Source organism: Oreochromis aureus, linkage group 1, assembly GCF_013358895.1.
Source record: "Oreochromis aureus strain Israel breed Guangdong linkage group 1, ZZ_aureus, whole genome shotgun sequence".
Lineage (NCBI taxonomy): Eukaryota > Metazoa > Chordata > Actinopteri > Cichliformes > Cichlidae > Oreochromis > Oreochromis aureus.
This window is the reverse complement of record NC_052942.1, coordinates 28,144,414-28,160,843: the sequence shown is the minus strand read 5'-3', so window position 1 is coordinate 28,160,843 and position 16,430 is coordinate 28,144,414. Positions and strand designations below refer to the sequence as shown.

Sequence of the window (16,430 nt, the reverse complement as noted above, 5' to 3'; positions counted from 1 at the left end):
ACCCAGACGCATCCCACGTAGGTGGGGGGTAAAACATTACTACCAGGCAGGGGGTAATTATTTAAATCGCAAATTAATGCCTTGCTGTCAAAGACAATCTTTGGTGTTCTGTAACAGATGCAAAACGGATATGTCGCACTGTTTGCTCTCACGCCGCCTCCGGGGCTCTCAAGTTTCCGTTACTTGGTTCACAACAGTGTAACGTTTCACCGCCGTTACTTTGTGCCCGGTATCCTGCCGCCTCGGGCGCTGCTGGCCAGATGGCAGCTCGCGGTAATCTGCTTAGCAGCGCGCGCGCCGCATGTTCTGAATGAGAGAGGTAAGACAGAGAGGAAAAAACAAAACAACAGAGGAGCTCTGTCAAGTTCAGTTTTTGGTTTTGGTTTTTTCTGTTGAACTCTAACAGGCAAAAAATAATTCAAGTCATGTTTGGAAAGGACTATTTTTTCTACTGGAGCGGCGTCTGTTACCGCTGACAGACAGGTGTGTGGAGGAACAGGTAGCTTGTTTTGTACGACTCATGTCAGAGCAACAGGTTGAATGTTTGTTGGCGCTGCACTTGTGATGGGGAGAGAGCTTTGTGCGGGGAGTCCGCAACGACAGGTAAATCTCATAGACGTACCACATATTTTAGGCTGTTATCTGCATATGTTTACAAATTTGCGCAGCACATAGTCTTGTAGGCGGTTTTAGATAAAGTGTAAGCTTTTCTATCTTCTAAAGGGTGGTATAGGTTGAAGCCTGGACCAAGTAATATAACACTAGAGATGACTGCACTGCTGGCCTCTTTTTGTGCGTCTAAATGCGAAATTGAAGCTGCTAAGTATTGTAATGAAGAGAGCTTTGCGCTAAGCCTCAATTTCCAACAAACTTGTGTGAAAACCCGTTTGGTTGGATAAAACCTGGGAGCCAGATGCCAGAGGAAAAAGGGCATGTTTAATTCAATGGGAAATGAAGAAAAGGAAAAAGCAATGTAGCAGTATCAGCTGAGCTGTGCCTCCATCAAGCTGTACATGATAGTGTAGGCTTTGGCTAGGGAATAGCCTGCATGGCATTTCACTCTCCCCAGATTTGTCTCATGTTGGATTTTGGTCTGACCAGGTCTCTCTTTCCGTCTCTCCTTCTCTCTTTTCCCTCTCTAGATTGTAAAATCCTACCTATCATGTGAGGGCTTTGGTTACGGTTTTTGTGTGCATGTGTGTGTGTGTATGTGTGTGCCTGTGAGGGACAGTGTAACAGAGAACTAAGAGTCATAGCTTCACCCCAGGAGCACTGGCCTGTAAAAAATGTTACTGTTACCTTTAAACCATGAAAGCATGACAGTCATCACTTATTCAAATCCTGCTAGAACTCTTCCAAAAGAAATCCAAATTCAGAAACATCTCTCTGCCTGCAGGAATGTTCCAGAGTCCAGACCTGAGATGCTGGATCCCTCGGAGAAACTGATTCTGGAATGTTGTGGAGCGAAAGGCCTGAGATGGACTGAAGAGAAGGGAGACTGGAAAACAGAGGGAGGGGCGAAGGGAGACAATGTGCAAAGGGAAAGGCAAACATGCTGCATAGGACACAACAAATGGAGAATGAATGGAGGTAGAGAATCACTTCGTAAGTTGATGACAGTTAATGACAGCAAGGGGGAAAATAGAAATGATATGCACAGAAGTTGGAAGGACAAGACAGATGTCTCTGGGATGTTGTCAGTTGCAGAAAAAGAGGGTGAAATTGCACAAAGGGAGAGGGAAAATAATCTCTGGCCTATCTTTCTGTGGCTGTTGTCCCTGAAGAACATCAGTGAACAAAAGATGAAAAGGCAGAACATCATGAGGATGAGGTGGCGTCAAATTCTTTTCTGGTTACCTCTCCTCTTCCTCAGCCTCTGTCCCAAACCTGCTTCATCACAGGTAAGAGCTGCTTAAAGGTTATCATTTCTGATTCAGATGCTGTTTAGAAGTCGATAGCAATGTATTCTGTAGCATTAACTAGTGGACATTAATAATGGTTGTGTCCAGGTAAGTTGAGGCACTGCTGCAGTGAGTCAAAATAAATCTGAAGAAAAAAAATAATTACATCATTATTAATTTCATTGTGTAAACCTATGCTTTTTCTATAGTTGTATCTCAAAACATCTTCAGATAGATCATTTGCAAAGAGTACATTTTCTAATTGAACTGATTCAAATAATATGCCTATGTATTTTAATTCATTTACTTATAAAGGTCTTAATCTTGATAAATACATCACGTGCCATTGTAAGAGTTTTTTATACAAAGGTTTTTGTGTTAAATCATGATTGATATTATTAATATTTCTTTGAAGTAGATTCAAATACAGCATATAGCCTTACAAGTTATTATTGTATCCAAATGTTTGTGGCTGCAGTCGCCAAAACTACAAAAACATGGCAAGACACCAGGATTAAAGGGATTATCAGACTTTCTCAATCTTTCACAGGGACACTTCCCACGAATGGAGAACATTGCTGCCTTTAAACCTGTGTCAACCTCGCCACCTCGTTACACCTGTGGCTTTCCAGAGCGGAGCAGCTACTGTCAGTCACCTTCTTCTCAGGCTGAACTGCTCACGTGTTATCAGGCCTTCTGTGTCCAAGAGTGTCCCTATAGATCCTCCACACCTCCGTATGCTCCGCTGCTGCTGGCTGCACACAGGTAGCTTCATTAAGTTCAGAGTAATGTCAGGTATTTTAGAAGTTATTTTTTGTGGAAACCTTTAAGGCAAAGCAAAAATAATAAATTTAAAAAAATAAAACAATTGACATATTTGTTAAATTGTGTTAATGACTTTACAATCGGTGTCTTGCTAATAACTGCAAGTTATTTGGTTTCTTAGGGAGAACATACTGACATGCCTGCATTTCATTCCACCAGGGGTACCTGTGTAACTGAAGACACTAATGACACTCGTCCTGGTACTCAGAGAGAAGCTGGAACCTCTAACAGTTTCGATGGGATTTCTAGTGAATCCGGCAGTTTGTTGTTTCAGCCAGGCCAGGATGGGTGCCTGGTCACTCCCCCTTCACAGAAACTTGGAGCAATGGGTTCCCTCACCTTGGCATTGTGGATAAAACCAAGCTCTGCTAGAGAAATGTGAGTTTGAATTTTGTAAGCTGTGAGAATACAGTTGTCATTGCATAATTGGAGATAAGAATCCTTCTTTAAATCGAATCATCCACTGAGTACTGCTTTTGTTAAAATTGATTAATTATTAGTCTTATCATACAGTTCATTGTGCAGTACAAAATGTTTAGATGGCTTGACAGACAATGATTGTTTACTTTTTAACTCATAAGAAGCAAAAGACAGATGATAGCTGTGTGTGCATGTACATGGCAGCTATTTAATTGTGTGTGCGTGCATATGTGTGTGTGTGCTTGTTATCATATACGTTTTCTACTGCTTGAGGTTTGGCTAATCTTTCAGTTGCATCATCCCTTCAAACCCCCTCCTTCTTCTGTAAAGTGCTGCAGTTCTGGTAGTTGTTGGAAATAAAAAAATTATTTAGCAAAATGCATTAAGTTTTGATTGAAATGTTTTCTGTTTGATTGAAAGCCATGTTTACAGTCAGCAAAGAAGCCAATTAAATCAGGTGGAAAAATGTAATTGGAAAGGCTAGTTAATGAAAAAGAGAAACCAATCAGATGAAATAGAGGCAGAACATGAGAAGATGGCGTGGCTGTTTTCTTGACAAATCCTATTTAAAAAAACCAAAACCCTAAATGGTGAAATTTGTTTCGGGAAAAACACCATCACCATTGCAGTAAGTAAAAGGACAGGTAGGTCTCTGCCCGATGTTCCCTTTGTATGATTGCAACAGGTGAAAAAGATTGAATATCTATTTGATCCAATTCGGGTTTTATTTATGTCATTCCAAATAACAGCAACAGCCACCTCAAAGTACTTTATATTGTAAAGTAAAGATCCCAGACAATCAGACAACACCCTATGAGCAACCACTTGATTATAGTGGGAAGGAAAAACCTCCTTTTAACAGGTAGAAACCTCCAGCAGAACCAGCCTCAAGGAGGGGTAGCCATCTGATGAGACTGGTTGGGGTTGAGGGGAGGAAGACAGGACAAAATACTAGGAATGGGTAAAACGCACATGAATATTCAAATTTTATATAATGTATTTAAATATAGTCAATTAGTACTGGGTCTCAAATACTGTTATATAGCATCAGAGTAGTGCTACACTATCCTGTTGTAGCAATGACATATAAACCACTCCTTCTAAATCACTGTGATGTTTAGTCAAAATGTATATATGATGATAATATGACATTAAATATTATTTACAAATATTTACATGAAAGTGAAAGCCCTGTGATATCGATCCAATAACAAGGAGCAGGTCAGGTCTGGTCAGATCAGTATAACCATCAGGAAACAATTAGCTGTCATGTCACAGACATGTTGTATGTAAGAGACAGTGGATGAGAGTGTGCTGGTATGTTCCAGACAAGGGTAGCATGGTGCAGAGTTACACGCTCTCAGATCAGTTTGCAATCACACACACATGCACACACTGACAGACAAGGCGCTTGCCCACACTCAAAGAGATCAGCTGGCTTTATTCTGCAACCCTATCTCATCCTACATACAGCAACACTTAAGGCAGGTGATTTGAACAACATGGCATGTCAAGAAATTGAAAGTAAGCTAAAAAAAATACATAATGCCTTTGTTTAAATTCAAAAATTTAATTGATAAAGCAGAACTAAATTGATTTGGCAGTGAACTGTTTTTACAGTGTCGGACTAGGGATGGACAGCTTAAAATAAAAGTATAAAACTAAATTCAGCTTCAGTTGCAGAAAAACCATCTTTGTTTATTATCTTAACTGTGAAAATGTAGTGCCTGCATTAACCACAGGTTAATAAAATTATATTATGCTAGTAGTGGAAAATGTAGCCTTGAGTTGATGGGCTCATCCTCACGTTTGTAGCGTTCAAATGCATCTGACACTCGGGTAATGTCAAAGCTATAAAAAGCTTTACATAACTTTTATATAAATACAGTAGTATTTATCAAGACTTGTAATGTAGCTATATTGATTTAGCTAATCAAGAAACATAAAATAATCTGGTAAAGTGTCATTATATTGTTTTTAAATTTGATCAGGAACAGTTTGCACTATTTTCACAAACAAGGACAGGTTTCCTGTTTTGTGGATTGCTTAAAAATTTTGAGTGAGCTGTTAAGAATATTTGAAGATTTCAAGACATACTCACTGCATTCACTTATTCAGCAGTGTACCAAAAAGATAAGTGTGACCAGGATCTTTACACTAGTGATAGCTTTGAAGGAGCTTTAGTCTAACACCAGACAGGCTACATACATTTTGTACAAACTCTGTGGATGTTCAGTTAAATGTCACTGTCTGTTAAGTTTAACTCAGATGGAGAATTATCCAGAGATCAAATCTCTCCTTTAAATTTCACACTGTGATTTTTTGTTTGTGTAGTTGTCTGTCTCAGGATTCAAATGACAGACAAGTCTTGTGTTGGTCTGTGGAACATGACACCTGTATGGCTGAATGCAGCTGAATGGAAGTAATATCTCCCCCCCTTCACTCACTATTTCTCTCTCCGTTGCTCTCTTTCTGCTGCTGTCGTTGGCTATCATTCTTTTGTAGTAGAGATGATCATGGCTGCCATCAAAGAAGCCAGATGAAAGGAGGTCTCTATCCTCACCTCTGTCCATCTTTCCTCACCCCACTCTCTGTGTCCCTCCCCCTCTTTGTGATTTCACATCCCTCCCCTCTGAACAATGAACAGACCCAGCCACCTGTTCTTCCAGACGATGGTTTTTACAACACTATGGCTTTGCTTCATAGAAACAGATTATGGTAGTAGTAGCAGTGTGTATGTTGAGTATTGTGATGTACAGTTAGGTCCAAAGGTATTTGGACACCGATGCTTTTTTTTTTCTCTCAGCATACCACCGAAGTCAAACAATAAAGATGTGATTAGAATTCAAACTTTCAACTTTAACAAAATGTTGTAATAACTTTTCAGGAATTCAACCATTTTAGACAAACAAAAGGACTGGAAAAGTTGTAAAGATAAGGATTGTTTGTAGTACTTAAAAATCCTAGAAGTGTGGTACTAACTTGGCCATTGTAGAGTGTTTTCTATGTCTTGAGAAACTCTTGGTTTGCTTTTGCAGTATGCTTCCCTTTATTATCCATTTCCACTACAAATTGCTGCCCAATCGGTTTTGCAGCAGTTGGCTGAATCTGAGCCCTGCACACCTCAGAATTCATGCTGCTACTTCTTTCAACAGTCGCATCCTTAATAAAGAACAGCGACCCAGTTCTATTAGCAGCTATACATTTGACATGTAGTTGATAGGATACTCCTAAAGTAATGTTATCTGTCTGAGGGGTTTTTTCTCACTAGTTTTTTTTTTTTTTCAGCTTATTGACACTGACCTCAACTTTTCTTTGGACCTCATATTGAGAGTTTTAGTAAATTGCTACCAAATAAAAATTCCATCCTTAAAAAACCACTCCGGATCTTTTATCTGTTTAATTTGTCATTGAATTATGAGTCATGTGGACATGAAATTGACATAAAACTGCTTGTCGGTTACTTGTCAAATTATTTTACCTCTGAAAATAGGGGCCATGTTTTTAAAATATTTGTATTATGTTTGTGTTAAAACTCCTTTAATTAAAGCTGAAAATATACACTCCAGATATCTGGGTTGTCTGTATTAAAATTCACTGTGGTGGTCAAATGGCAAAATTACAAAATTGTCTTGTTATCCAATAAACCAATAGGTTGACAGTCTAAAAATTGCTTAATTGTAAGTAAGCATATAGCTTTAAAACAAAGAAGCAAAAATGTTTTACTGGGTTTCTGAAATGTGTGTATTTTTTCCCACATGTATCATTCTTAATATCAGACTGCTGGTCACATAAAATTAAGTTGGACTCTGTGATGTTCAGGTCAATATGTATTGCCAGTAATAATTGCATACCTTCCTTAATAGACACTTTTATGTGTGTGTTAAAGGAAAAGTACTTGAAAGAATTTCTGACTCGTGTTGTACTTACAGTAATTTACCTATTGGTATTTTTTTTATATTTGTTTTCTTTAGCCTGTCTTTCTATCTTTCTCTCCACAGAGACTCACTTTTATACCTACGTGCTTGTACAGACATACATTCAAATGCTCTTTTTCTCTTGCATGTACCTAACTGTGATTTATAGGGTTTCCTGCTCTGGGTTCATAAAAGCCATGATTTCCCATAAAATGTCAGTGATGGTGGTTAATATGACACGTAGAGAGTGTGTGCGTCTGCGCCTCAGCGTAGCAGCGGAAACCTTACAGTCATGTAAAATATTGATATTCCATGTGAAAATGTCAGAATGAGAGACTGTGTGTAGTGTTGCTCAGCTTCATGGGTGTTAGAGTCCATTCTTCCCTTTGTTTCCTGAGGTGACGCTTTAAAATTCTTACTGCTAAATATTCATGTGAACCTTTTTGGACTGTCAACTGATGCAGACATAATTGAATCCTTTATTGTTTATGTGTGTGTTTTTTGTTTCTCTCAGGAAGCTCCTGGAGAAAAGTTCAGAGCAGCGGCTGTTTTTTTCTCTGACCATGTCTGGGGAGGCTATCATTCTGCGGTATGGTCAGTCCAACAATCAGACTTCTATGAACAGCTTTAGAACAGAGGGCAGACTAGGACTGGAGAGGTGGACACATCTTGTTGTGCAGGTGAGTAATCCATAGTTTAAGTATCCCCATGGTGAGTCGTGTTAAAGATGCTATGGTTGGACACTGTCAAGAGGTACATGAATTTGATCGTGTATATTTACATCCAGCCTGTTTGTAATCCTTCTACCATGAGTTCTGTTTTTAGCTGCAGTAGTCAGGGTGTGAAAGTGGAATGGTCTCTTTTTATTATAATCTGATTGTCTCTGTCATCATCTGTGTCTGTTTTACTCTTTCATTCTCTGTCCATCTTTTTCTCATCCACTCTGTGAGCTGGTGGTAATTATACTGGAAAACATCTGTTTTGGAACAGCTGCTAGGGCCAGGGGCATATACATTACTTCAGACACACAGACACAGATGCTTTCCTTACACTTTCAACGCAATATTTTAAAAGTCTATGGCCTGAATGAAAACAAAAGCAAACAAGCAAACAAAAAAAACAAAGCTGCTGAATTTTAGTTACTTAAGTTATTTGGGACTTTCCCGTGATTTGTAAAATATAACAAAGAAAGTACAGTCTTGCCTATACAACTGTATCATTTTCATTTTACTTAAATATTTTTCTAATTGTTGGTTCTTTTAATATTTTTTTACATAGCTAAACTTGGCATCTATCCGTACAATTCAAGTGAACTTGTCAGTTTCTCAATGCAGTGCCTTTTTCTGTCTAAATATTTTTATATATATGTACTGTGTGTTTTCTTTGGGTTTATTCCTTTTTATTTCTTTTTTCCACACTATGACTTGATGTAAGTTTTATATGAAGTAGAAATTTTAGGAGACATTCAGTAAGAAATACAAGGTGGTCTGGACAAAATAAGGCTTTCATTAGCACTGATCACTCTAAAATTGCAGGTAGTGAAGTGGAGAGAGTTTTGAGGCCCCAAATGGATCCCTATGTGTGTTGATGTGAGTGTTTCTGGTCTGTTGAAGGGTATCATTTTACAGATTACTCCACTGGACAATCTCTGTCTTTCAGGATCTCTGAATAACACTAAGGCTAGTGTAGGGGGAAAATATGGTTAACATGGTAAGCCTTAAATTCTTGCAACCTAAGTTGTTTGTTTTTTTTCCTGTAAAAACAGCAAAAACAGAACAAGACACAAATTTTAACAGACGTTAGTAGAGTTTATCCTGTTAGCAACATGAGCTGGAATTTAGCTGTTGACTATAGTTGGCATATATTTTGGACATCCAGGAAAACATCTTCAGACATCAGATAAAATGGCCTCTGATGTCCGACCATAAACAAACAAGCGTAACTTTTCCCATCAAACCCATCAGACTTCTGACAAAACAGCATCAGACTAAAAGCGGAAAAAAACTGCATAAGACGATATAGTCTCAGAAAAAAATGCATCAGACTAAAGGGTCTCAGAAAAATCGCCATCAGATTAAAAAGGTCTCAGAAAAAAAGGGCATCAGACTAAAGGTCTTAGAAAAAACGGCATCAGACTAAAAGATCTCAGGAAAAACTTCATCAGACTAAAATATGTCAGAAAAAAACGCATCAGACTAAAAAGGTCCCAGAAAAAACTGCATTGGACTAAAGGTCTAAGAAAAAACGGCTTGTGACTAAAAGGTCTCAGTCAAAACGACATCAGGTTAAAAGGGCTCAAAAAATGGCATCAGATGATATGGACTCGGAAAAAACACGCCATCAAGGTCTCAGAAAAACCACATCAGACGACATAGGCTACGTTCACACTGCAGGCGAAAGCGCATCAAATCCGATTTTTTCGCCCCTATGCGACCCGTATCCGATCTTGGTATGACAGTGTGAACGGCACAAATCCGATATTTTCAAATCCGATCTGGGTCACTTTCGTATGTGGTACTGAATCCGATACGTATCCGATGTTTTAGAAAGCGACTGCTGTTTGAACGGTCATGTCGCATTAAATCCGTCTTTTACGTCACTGACACAAGACAGACGCCAATTATCAGCGCCGGAGAAGCGCCCGATAGGACATCGCGAACGATTTCTTGCCATCCGGTGAAACTGTTAGGAAGACCACGTTGGAGAAATGTGAACATTTTATTTTTACTGTATTTTCTGCAGATTCTGACAGAAATCTGCAACTATCCTTTGAAGCACCGCTCCTCTAAAACAGCAAAAAGGATAATTATTAGGTTATTTGCATTATTATGTAAATAACAAAATAACTTAAAGCAAAAATTTGGAAACATAAAGTCCGAAGTCTTTATATTAAGGGCAATCAGTCAAACAATATTGTTTGCTCTGGGTCTAAACAGAGCGAGTTGTGTGTGACATCTTCTTTTGCGCATGCGGGCCGCTTTGAGGGTTCACACTAGAGCGCGTTTGATGTCGCATTTTATGTGTAGTGTGAACAAGCAGACAAAAAAATCGGATTTGATCAAAAAATCGGAATTGAGCATTAAGACCTGCAGTGTGAACGTAGCCTTAGTCTCAGAAAAAAGTTCCTTAGAGAGAAGCTTCCTGCCAGCCAAATTATTTTCCAAGTCATCAGTGTGCGAGAGTGGCAGAACATGGCTGTGTCCAAATTCAGGGGCTCCTTCCTTCAAAAGCCACATTTGAAGACCGATTATGTCAGAGTGAAATGATGAAAGCTGTCCAATGTCATACAAATGTGGCCAACAAATGCGTCCTACTTTCGTCAGTTTTGGAGGATGGGTCGGGTCTATCATTCATGGTCCCCGCTATACCAGGATTCATTGCAAATCTAAGGTTGAAGGAATTTTGGGGGAAAAATGGTGGATGGTCAAACGAAGTGATCCAGAAATAAACTTTTAAAAGTAAGTGCTGAGTTTTATTGCCCTCAAATATCCAGCGGAACAAATGTGAGTATAACAAAGAATCTTAAAAGTTAAATTTAGCTAACTTTCAGCCAAGTTATGTGACATTACTGATATTGCCACTAAATGAGGGTTAGGTCCTCCATGATTTGGTTGGTTGGTCAGTTAGTTTGTTAAGTTAGTTTCTGGCCAAGCTGGGTCTGTTTAGCGATGTGAAGCCAAATGTGCTTAAACTTTTTAGGAAAAAATGAGCAGACAGTTCACTTTTTAAGCTGTGTATTCACTGTGACCAAACATTTGACCTGTGAATTGTGGTAAGGAAACAGACGGACTTAACCATGATATGCGGAAGTCATAGTTACATGAGCTCTCATCTTGTAATGAGCAACTGATAATAAGACAGACAGTAAATAGATAAGTCCTCATTTTGTTTCTGCTGTTTTTGGCATGCTTATATTATACAACCTGAGACTGTTACCTTTGTTATAAAGCCCAAGATATCTGCAGGATTCTATGTTCTGTTTCCCCTTTTAGTTTGTTTTTTTTTTTCAATCTGATATATAAAATATTTCCATGTGATTCTAAGAGAAAATTGTGTTTTCATCTGATAGTTAACAGATATTTAACAAAGTTATCTGATTTTGTTGTTAACTGGCATGGTTGATTTCCTTCCGCAAGTATTCAGAGTCAGGAGAGACTGAAAAACCCACCAGTGAGAGGTGATGGGACAGAGGTTTCCACCCCTGATGAAACAGCCGGAAAATTCAGCAATGCGAGGAAGATGAGGAGGAAGAGGAGCCAGCAGCAGCTCAGAGAAGACGAGGAGAACAAATAGCTGTTCTCTGTAGTTTAGAAAATGGTGGAATCATTTAAAAGAAATTCTAGATATTTGTTTCTTGTGTTTGCAGCGGTATCGCCAACACAAAATATAACAGCTTCATTCAGGGAATCACAAAAATAAATTTGTGATCAATCACTGATGTTTATCCTGCAGGAAAGGACAGGGGAAAGAAGGAAAAATAAAGGCAAGCACAGACAACTTTGATGATGCTTTGATGTATCCAGAATATATTTAGTTAAACATTAAATATTTAGTTTAGTTAACAAAGTGGGATTGTGTTAGTTTTAGTGGAAAATGTGTGCAGCTGACTTAAATAAAATGTTCAAATGAATTGCAAAAATTTTTTTTTTTGTTGCAGTTCTTGTCATGAAGTTGTTTAAGTATTTTATAAGGGTGTCATGTGTCTGTATCCTCTCTCTCCTATTAGAGCCTATTACCCAAAAAACATCAGCCTGTTTTAATGCTCTTACATCTTTAAAATCTTAAGAAAATTATGATATTGCAACTTCTCATCCATAAGAATATTTACTACGTCAGTTTACATTTCATTTTATTTGAAATCTACAAAAGAATCACATCTTTTTAGTCTACTTTTAGCTGTTACTGTGATATTGCCCTTTAATATAACTAACTAAAGCTTTCAGACAGTCGTACAGGTATAGTGATATGAAATAGAAATAAATACCTTAAATTTGAACTAAAATGTAATATTTGAGACAGAGTTAAATTCCACCACTGATAATTTTTTAATGTATAAAAGTATATATAATATAACGTAAGACCTATTATATTTGTACCGTCAAAATGAAACGAGACTAGTTTCATGAGCTACTCTAGAAAACTAGTTTACTAGCTAAAGTTAATATTACTGTTGGCTAAAGGGACTCAGGCCATGGCTGTAGCTGCTACCATTGCGGTTATTAGGCAACAAGAGGTGCATTGTAGGCTCGGTCCAATTTAACAGCCAGCTAGTCTTCGCAGGTCCTTCCTTTGCATTACCTGGCCTACTTAGACCAGTCCTTTGAAGGATGCAGGCCCTGATCTGATAACAGTGTCAACTGCAGGAAGCTTCTCTCTGAGGCACTTTTATCGGAGACCTTTTAGTCTGATGGCATTTGTTCTAAGACCATATTGTCTGATAACGTTTTGTCAAAAGTCTGATGGGTTTTTCAATGGAACATGCTTTTTTGTTTATGGTCTGACAATGTTTTCCTGAGACTTGAGGATTTCCTAAAATGTACACTGTAATACAGGCAGCTCCACATATTTCTTAGCAGATTTCAGATGGTTACTCCCAAGGATTTGTGTCTCCTCCCAGGATTGAACCAGGGAGCTCTCACTCGTAAGGCAAATGTGTAAACCACAATTCTATGCCATAAGACACCATAACTGTTAACAATTGAGAAAAATCTACCGTGGTCACCTTTCTATGTAAACTCAGCACTTCGAGCCTAGATTTTACTGTAAATGATCGCACGCCGAAAAATGCTGAAAAGGGTTTTATGATGAAGCACATGGCAGGTATAATGAGGTTGTATCTAAAGTAAACACAAATGGCTTAAAATATAAAAGTGGAGGGGACCATGTACAGCTTAAAGTATTAGAGAATAAAACAGGATAATACTCAGGTCCAGTCTCAAGTCCAGTCTCCAGTTTCAAATAAAATTATAAAAGATTTAACACTAGAAATGCCAAAGGGGTTACTTCGACTCCTTTGGTATTTTAAAATTATGCAACTTTGTTAAAAGAAAATCCATCATCTCATATTTCATGACTTTTCCTAAATTGGTTTTATTCATCATATGGTGAGTTTTGGGGTGTATGGGATAAAAAGAAAAAAAAATATGACCATTTATGCCTAGAAGTGCTGAAGAAATCGTTTTGACCCTCATACAAATCAGTGTAAAATCCTGTGCCTGTTACTGTGCCTCATATGCATCTTTTGATATGAAGGTTGCTACAGTTTTAGTCAGAGCAAGCTATGTGTAAATGATGATTGAATAAAGAGAACTGTAGTTTGATAAAAGATAAATAATTATTGTAGTGGTGAAAAAGTCAGGAATGGGATATTGAACTGGTGTGCAGTTGAGAAAGGTAGATTACTGGATGCAGGAGCTGTGCTGAAATTATTCTCTAACTGAGACCAGACTACAGATACCAGTTAATTTTCAGATTCTAAAATGTATTTTATTTTTTCAAATCTATAATGAAATAATCTGAGTCATTTGTTAATCTAATAAAACTCCACCAACTGTTACGTTGGTGCACCTTGAAGGTGTTTCAAAACTTTGTATGCGTTTGTTTTTGTGAATTCTCTGTGAATCAGTCTGCCTTTTGTTTAATGGTATGGTGATGTGATCTGCTTTGACCATTCAGAAGAATAACATAATCATACTTGACACTTAAACACCATTCGCATACCCCTGTTCTCCTGCACACACACACTCTTATCTACTCGCTTGCTACACAGACACATACTCGCAATTCAGCGGTAATTTGTAGCAGTCTGTCAGCTACAATACAGATATTACCGTATGAAGGAACTCTGTAATTTATAAACCTTTCCTATACACATATAGTACACACACACACACACACACACACACACACACACACACACACACACACACACACACACACACACACACACACACACCTCACACTCACACCCGTCATCTGTCGGTTTGTAAAGATCAAAACACCAAAAAAGACAGTCAAAAGGAATGCGGGTTTCCAAGCGCCAGGAGCAATTCACACACACACACACACGGGTGCCAGGAGCAAGGTGCTGTAGGGATGCCGGTGCTCCCTAGGTAGTTGTCTTATCTGATTATGGTAACGATGTAGAGAATAGCGGAGGAAAATGTTGCCTGGGGGAGGGAGGGAATGACAGAGGAAGAGAAATGGGGGAAGCAGGGATGTGGCTCAGTGTAGTTAAGTGATAGCTGTAAAGTCAGTCTACCATTGGACTCACCTTTCAGTGACTTTTTGCAGGATATACTAATAATTGATAGTTGTCCACAGAAAAGCATCTGCTCTACAGCTGTGGATGAAGAGTTCAGTACAACTAGTCTCACACTGACTGATCTGTGTATAAGAATAATTTGGTATGGTTGGTCTTTTGTTTTATTTTAAGTGTCACAATGTCAAACTTAAATGAATTATTAGTGTCATGGAGCTTTTTACTTAACTTTTGTGTAAATACATTATGTCATTCTAGAGGTGGGTCTACTGTAGGAACTGAGATCTTGAGAAAATGCACTTGTCTTCAAAATCTGGAAATGTTACTCGTGCACCATAAATTGTGTTTTTTGTTTACTGAGTTATCGCTGTTGCTTGTTGTAAATGCAACATTTCTGTGTTCAGTGTTAGGAAGTCTGCAAGTGTTATCTTTATATGATAAAATGTTGTTATACTGATGACACAGTTTTTAATTGCTCCTACTCAGACACAGGTTTTGTTCTAGCTTCAGAGTGCTTTCATGTTTTTCAGCAATCTCTGCATGGTCTAAGCTTACGTTAAGTGAGAACAAAGTCAACTGAGTTTGGAAATCCGGGGAAGTGGCTTTTAAAACCCACTGAATTTGTTCTAAGTAAAGTCTTTCCTTTAAACCTCTCTTTAAAGGGCTTGTTAAAGAGCTAAAGCCTAAATTTGGGTCCTACATGGAGAGGCTTTTTTATGCTGCATTTCTGTTTATGATTGATAGAAATTAGGGCATTTTGTACATGAATGCATCATCTTGGGAGCCAAAGAACATAGGCCCTGTTTATCAAGGTGCAATAACATTAATTAGGAACACGAAGGCATTCGGTAATTACTCCACAGTGTATGCTTGGGTTGGTTGGCCTTATTTATGAATAACCATATCTCTTAAAACTCTGTTCACACAGAGAGAGAAAACTGCTCATCACACCTACAGATTCATATTGTGGTGAGCAATGGTGAGTGGTGGGACATATTTCAACAATGAATAGAAAAAAAAAAAAGGATCTGATTCTGCCCTGATACTACCGATCTGTCCAAAGTGTACCCCACCTCATGCCCTATGGTAGCCCTGTGGCACTGAACCCCCCTCAACCCTGATGAGGATAAGCAGAAGAAAATGAATGCATGGATTGATGGATGTGATTCTTTATGTAGACATTACAAGTAAATGTTTACAGAGAAAACAATACATAGCAATTATTTATCTTTTTATCTTTTTGGCCTGTAGCACCTTAGCCTTACTGGGCTTACTTGGATTGTTTTGGAAAGGCAGTTTATCCCATGAACAATGAATACTTTGAGCCATATTTTTTAAATAATTTACATCGTCTGTAGGTTGATTTGGGTTGCAAGAGAGAAAACGATTTTTTAAAATGCTTTTAGACAATTAACCTTCCTTAATGTGAACAAATGCTAAATGAATGATTGAAGTTCATCAAATTTATGTCCCAGTGCCCTAAGTCGTGTGGGAAATTCAGTAGTAGGTGAGCATGATGAAGAAGAATTGTGAGATAAATCAGATACCAATAATATTAAAATTGTGAACTCTTGTCCTTCCTGGCATGGACAACCAGTCACACTGGAAACTTTAATTTCTTGCTATTAAATATAGTAATATATGAAAGAAGAGGATGTACACATTGGCTCAACATATACTTAGACAGTCCCAGCCATAAAGACAGAGGAAAAAAAGTGGGGAAACTAACAAGTTAAGAAAAAATGACAAGTCAGTATGTGTCTGGGTGTCATTCTAAGGTAAGGCCCAGTCAGGATTACAAGGACACACATGCAGACACACATCTGTATCAATGTATTTATTGCAGGGAGTGAACTAGTTGTTCCCATTGCTCTCCAATTTGCTCTAAGGACTGTGACAGCTCATCTGTTTCACTAATCTGCTCTTAGACACTTTGGCTGCTAAAACTTCTACTGCATGCCATAATACCCTTAATGAATGTTTTCACGCGCAATTAGACTCTGGCCTGTGTGTATGTGTGTATATGGACTGGTGTAGACTTGGCAGGGAGCTACTATTTTGAACTAACTCGCCTGTTAACACCACAGTCTTTGCATCTCTATCTTT

General features: G+C 38.2%; 1 protein-coding gene and 1 long non-coding RNA gene across 2 annotated transcripts in view; both read left to right on the top strand.

Moving 5' to 3' along the window:
* Positions 1–470: 470 nt before the first annotated feature.
* The window catches only part of ush2a (Usher syndrome 2A (autosomal recessive, mild)), a 217,029-nt gene continuing 201,069 nt past the window's right edge, over positions 471–16,430 (top strand). Inside the window, exons 1-5 of the mRNA XM_039614175.1 lie at positions 471–603; positions 1,397–1,901; positions 2,452–2,666; positions 2,886–3,104; positions 7,578–7,743. Coding sequence (XP_039470109.1) covers positions 1,422–1,901; positions 2,452–2,666; positions 2,886–3,104; positions 7,578–7,743 — 1,080 coding nt within the window. The 5' untranslated portion in view covers positions 471–603; positions 1,397–1,421. The remainder of the gene's footprint in view (positions 604–1,396; positions 1,902–2,451; positions 2,667–2,885; positions 3,105–7,577; positions 7,744–16,430) is intronic.
* LOC120440139 lies at positions 10,184–11,693 on the top strand. Its single transcript, XR_005613009.1, has 2 exons — positions 10,184–10,521; positions 11,200–11,693. It is a non-coding gene; the product is annotated as an uncharacterized LOC120440139 (long non-coding RNA).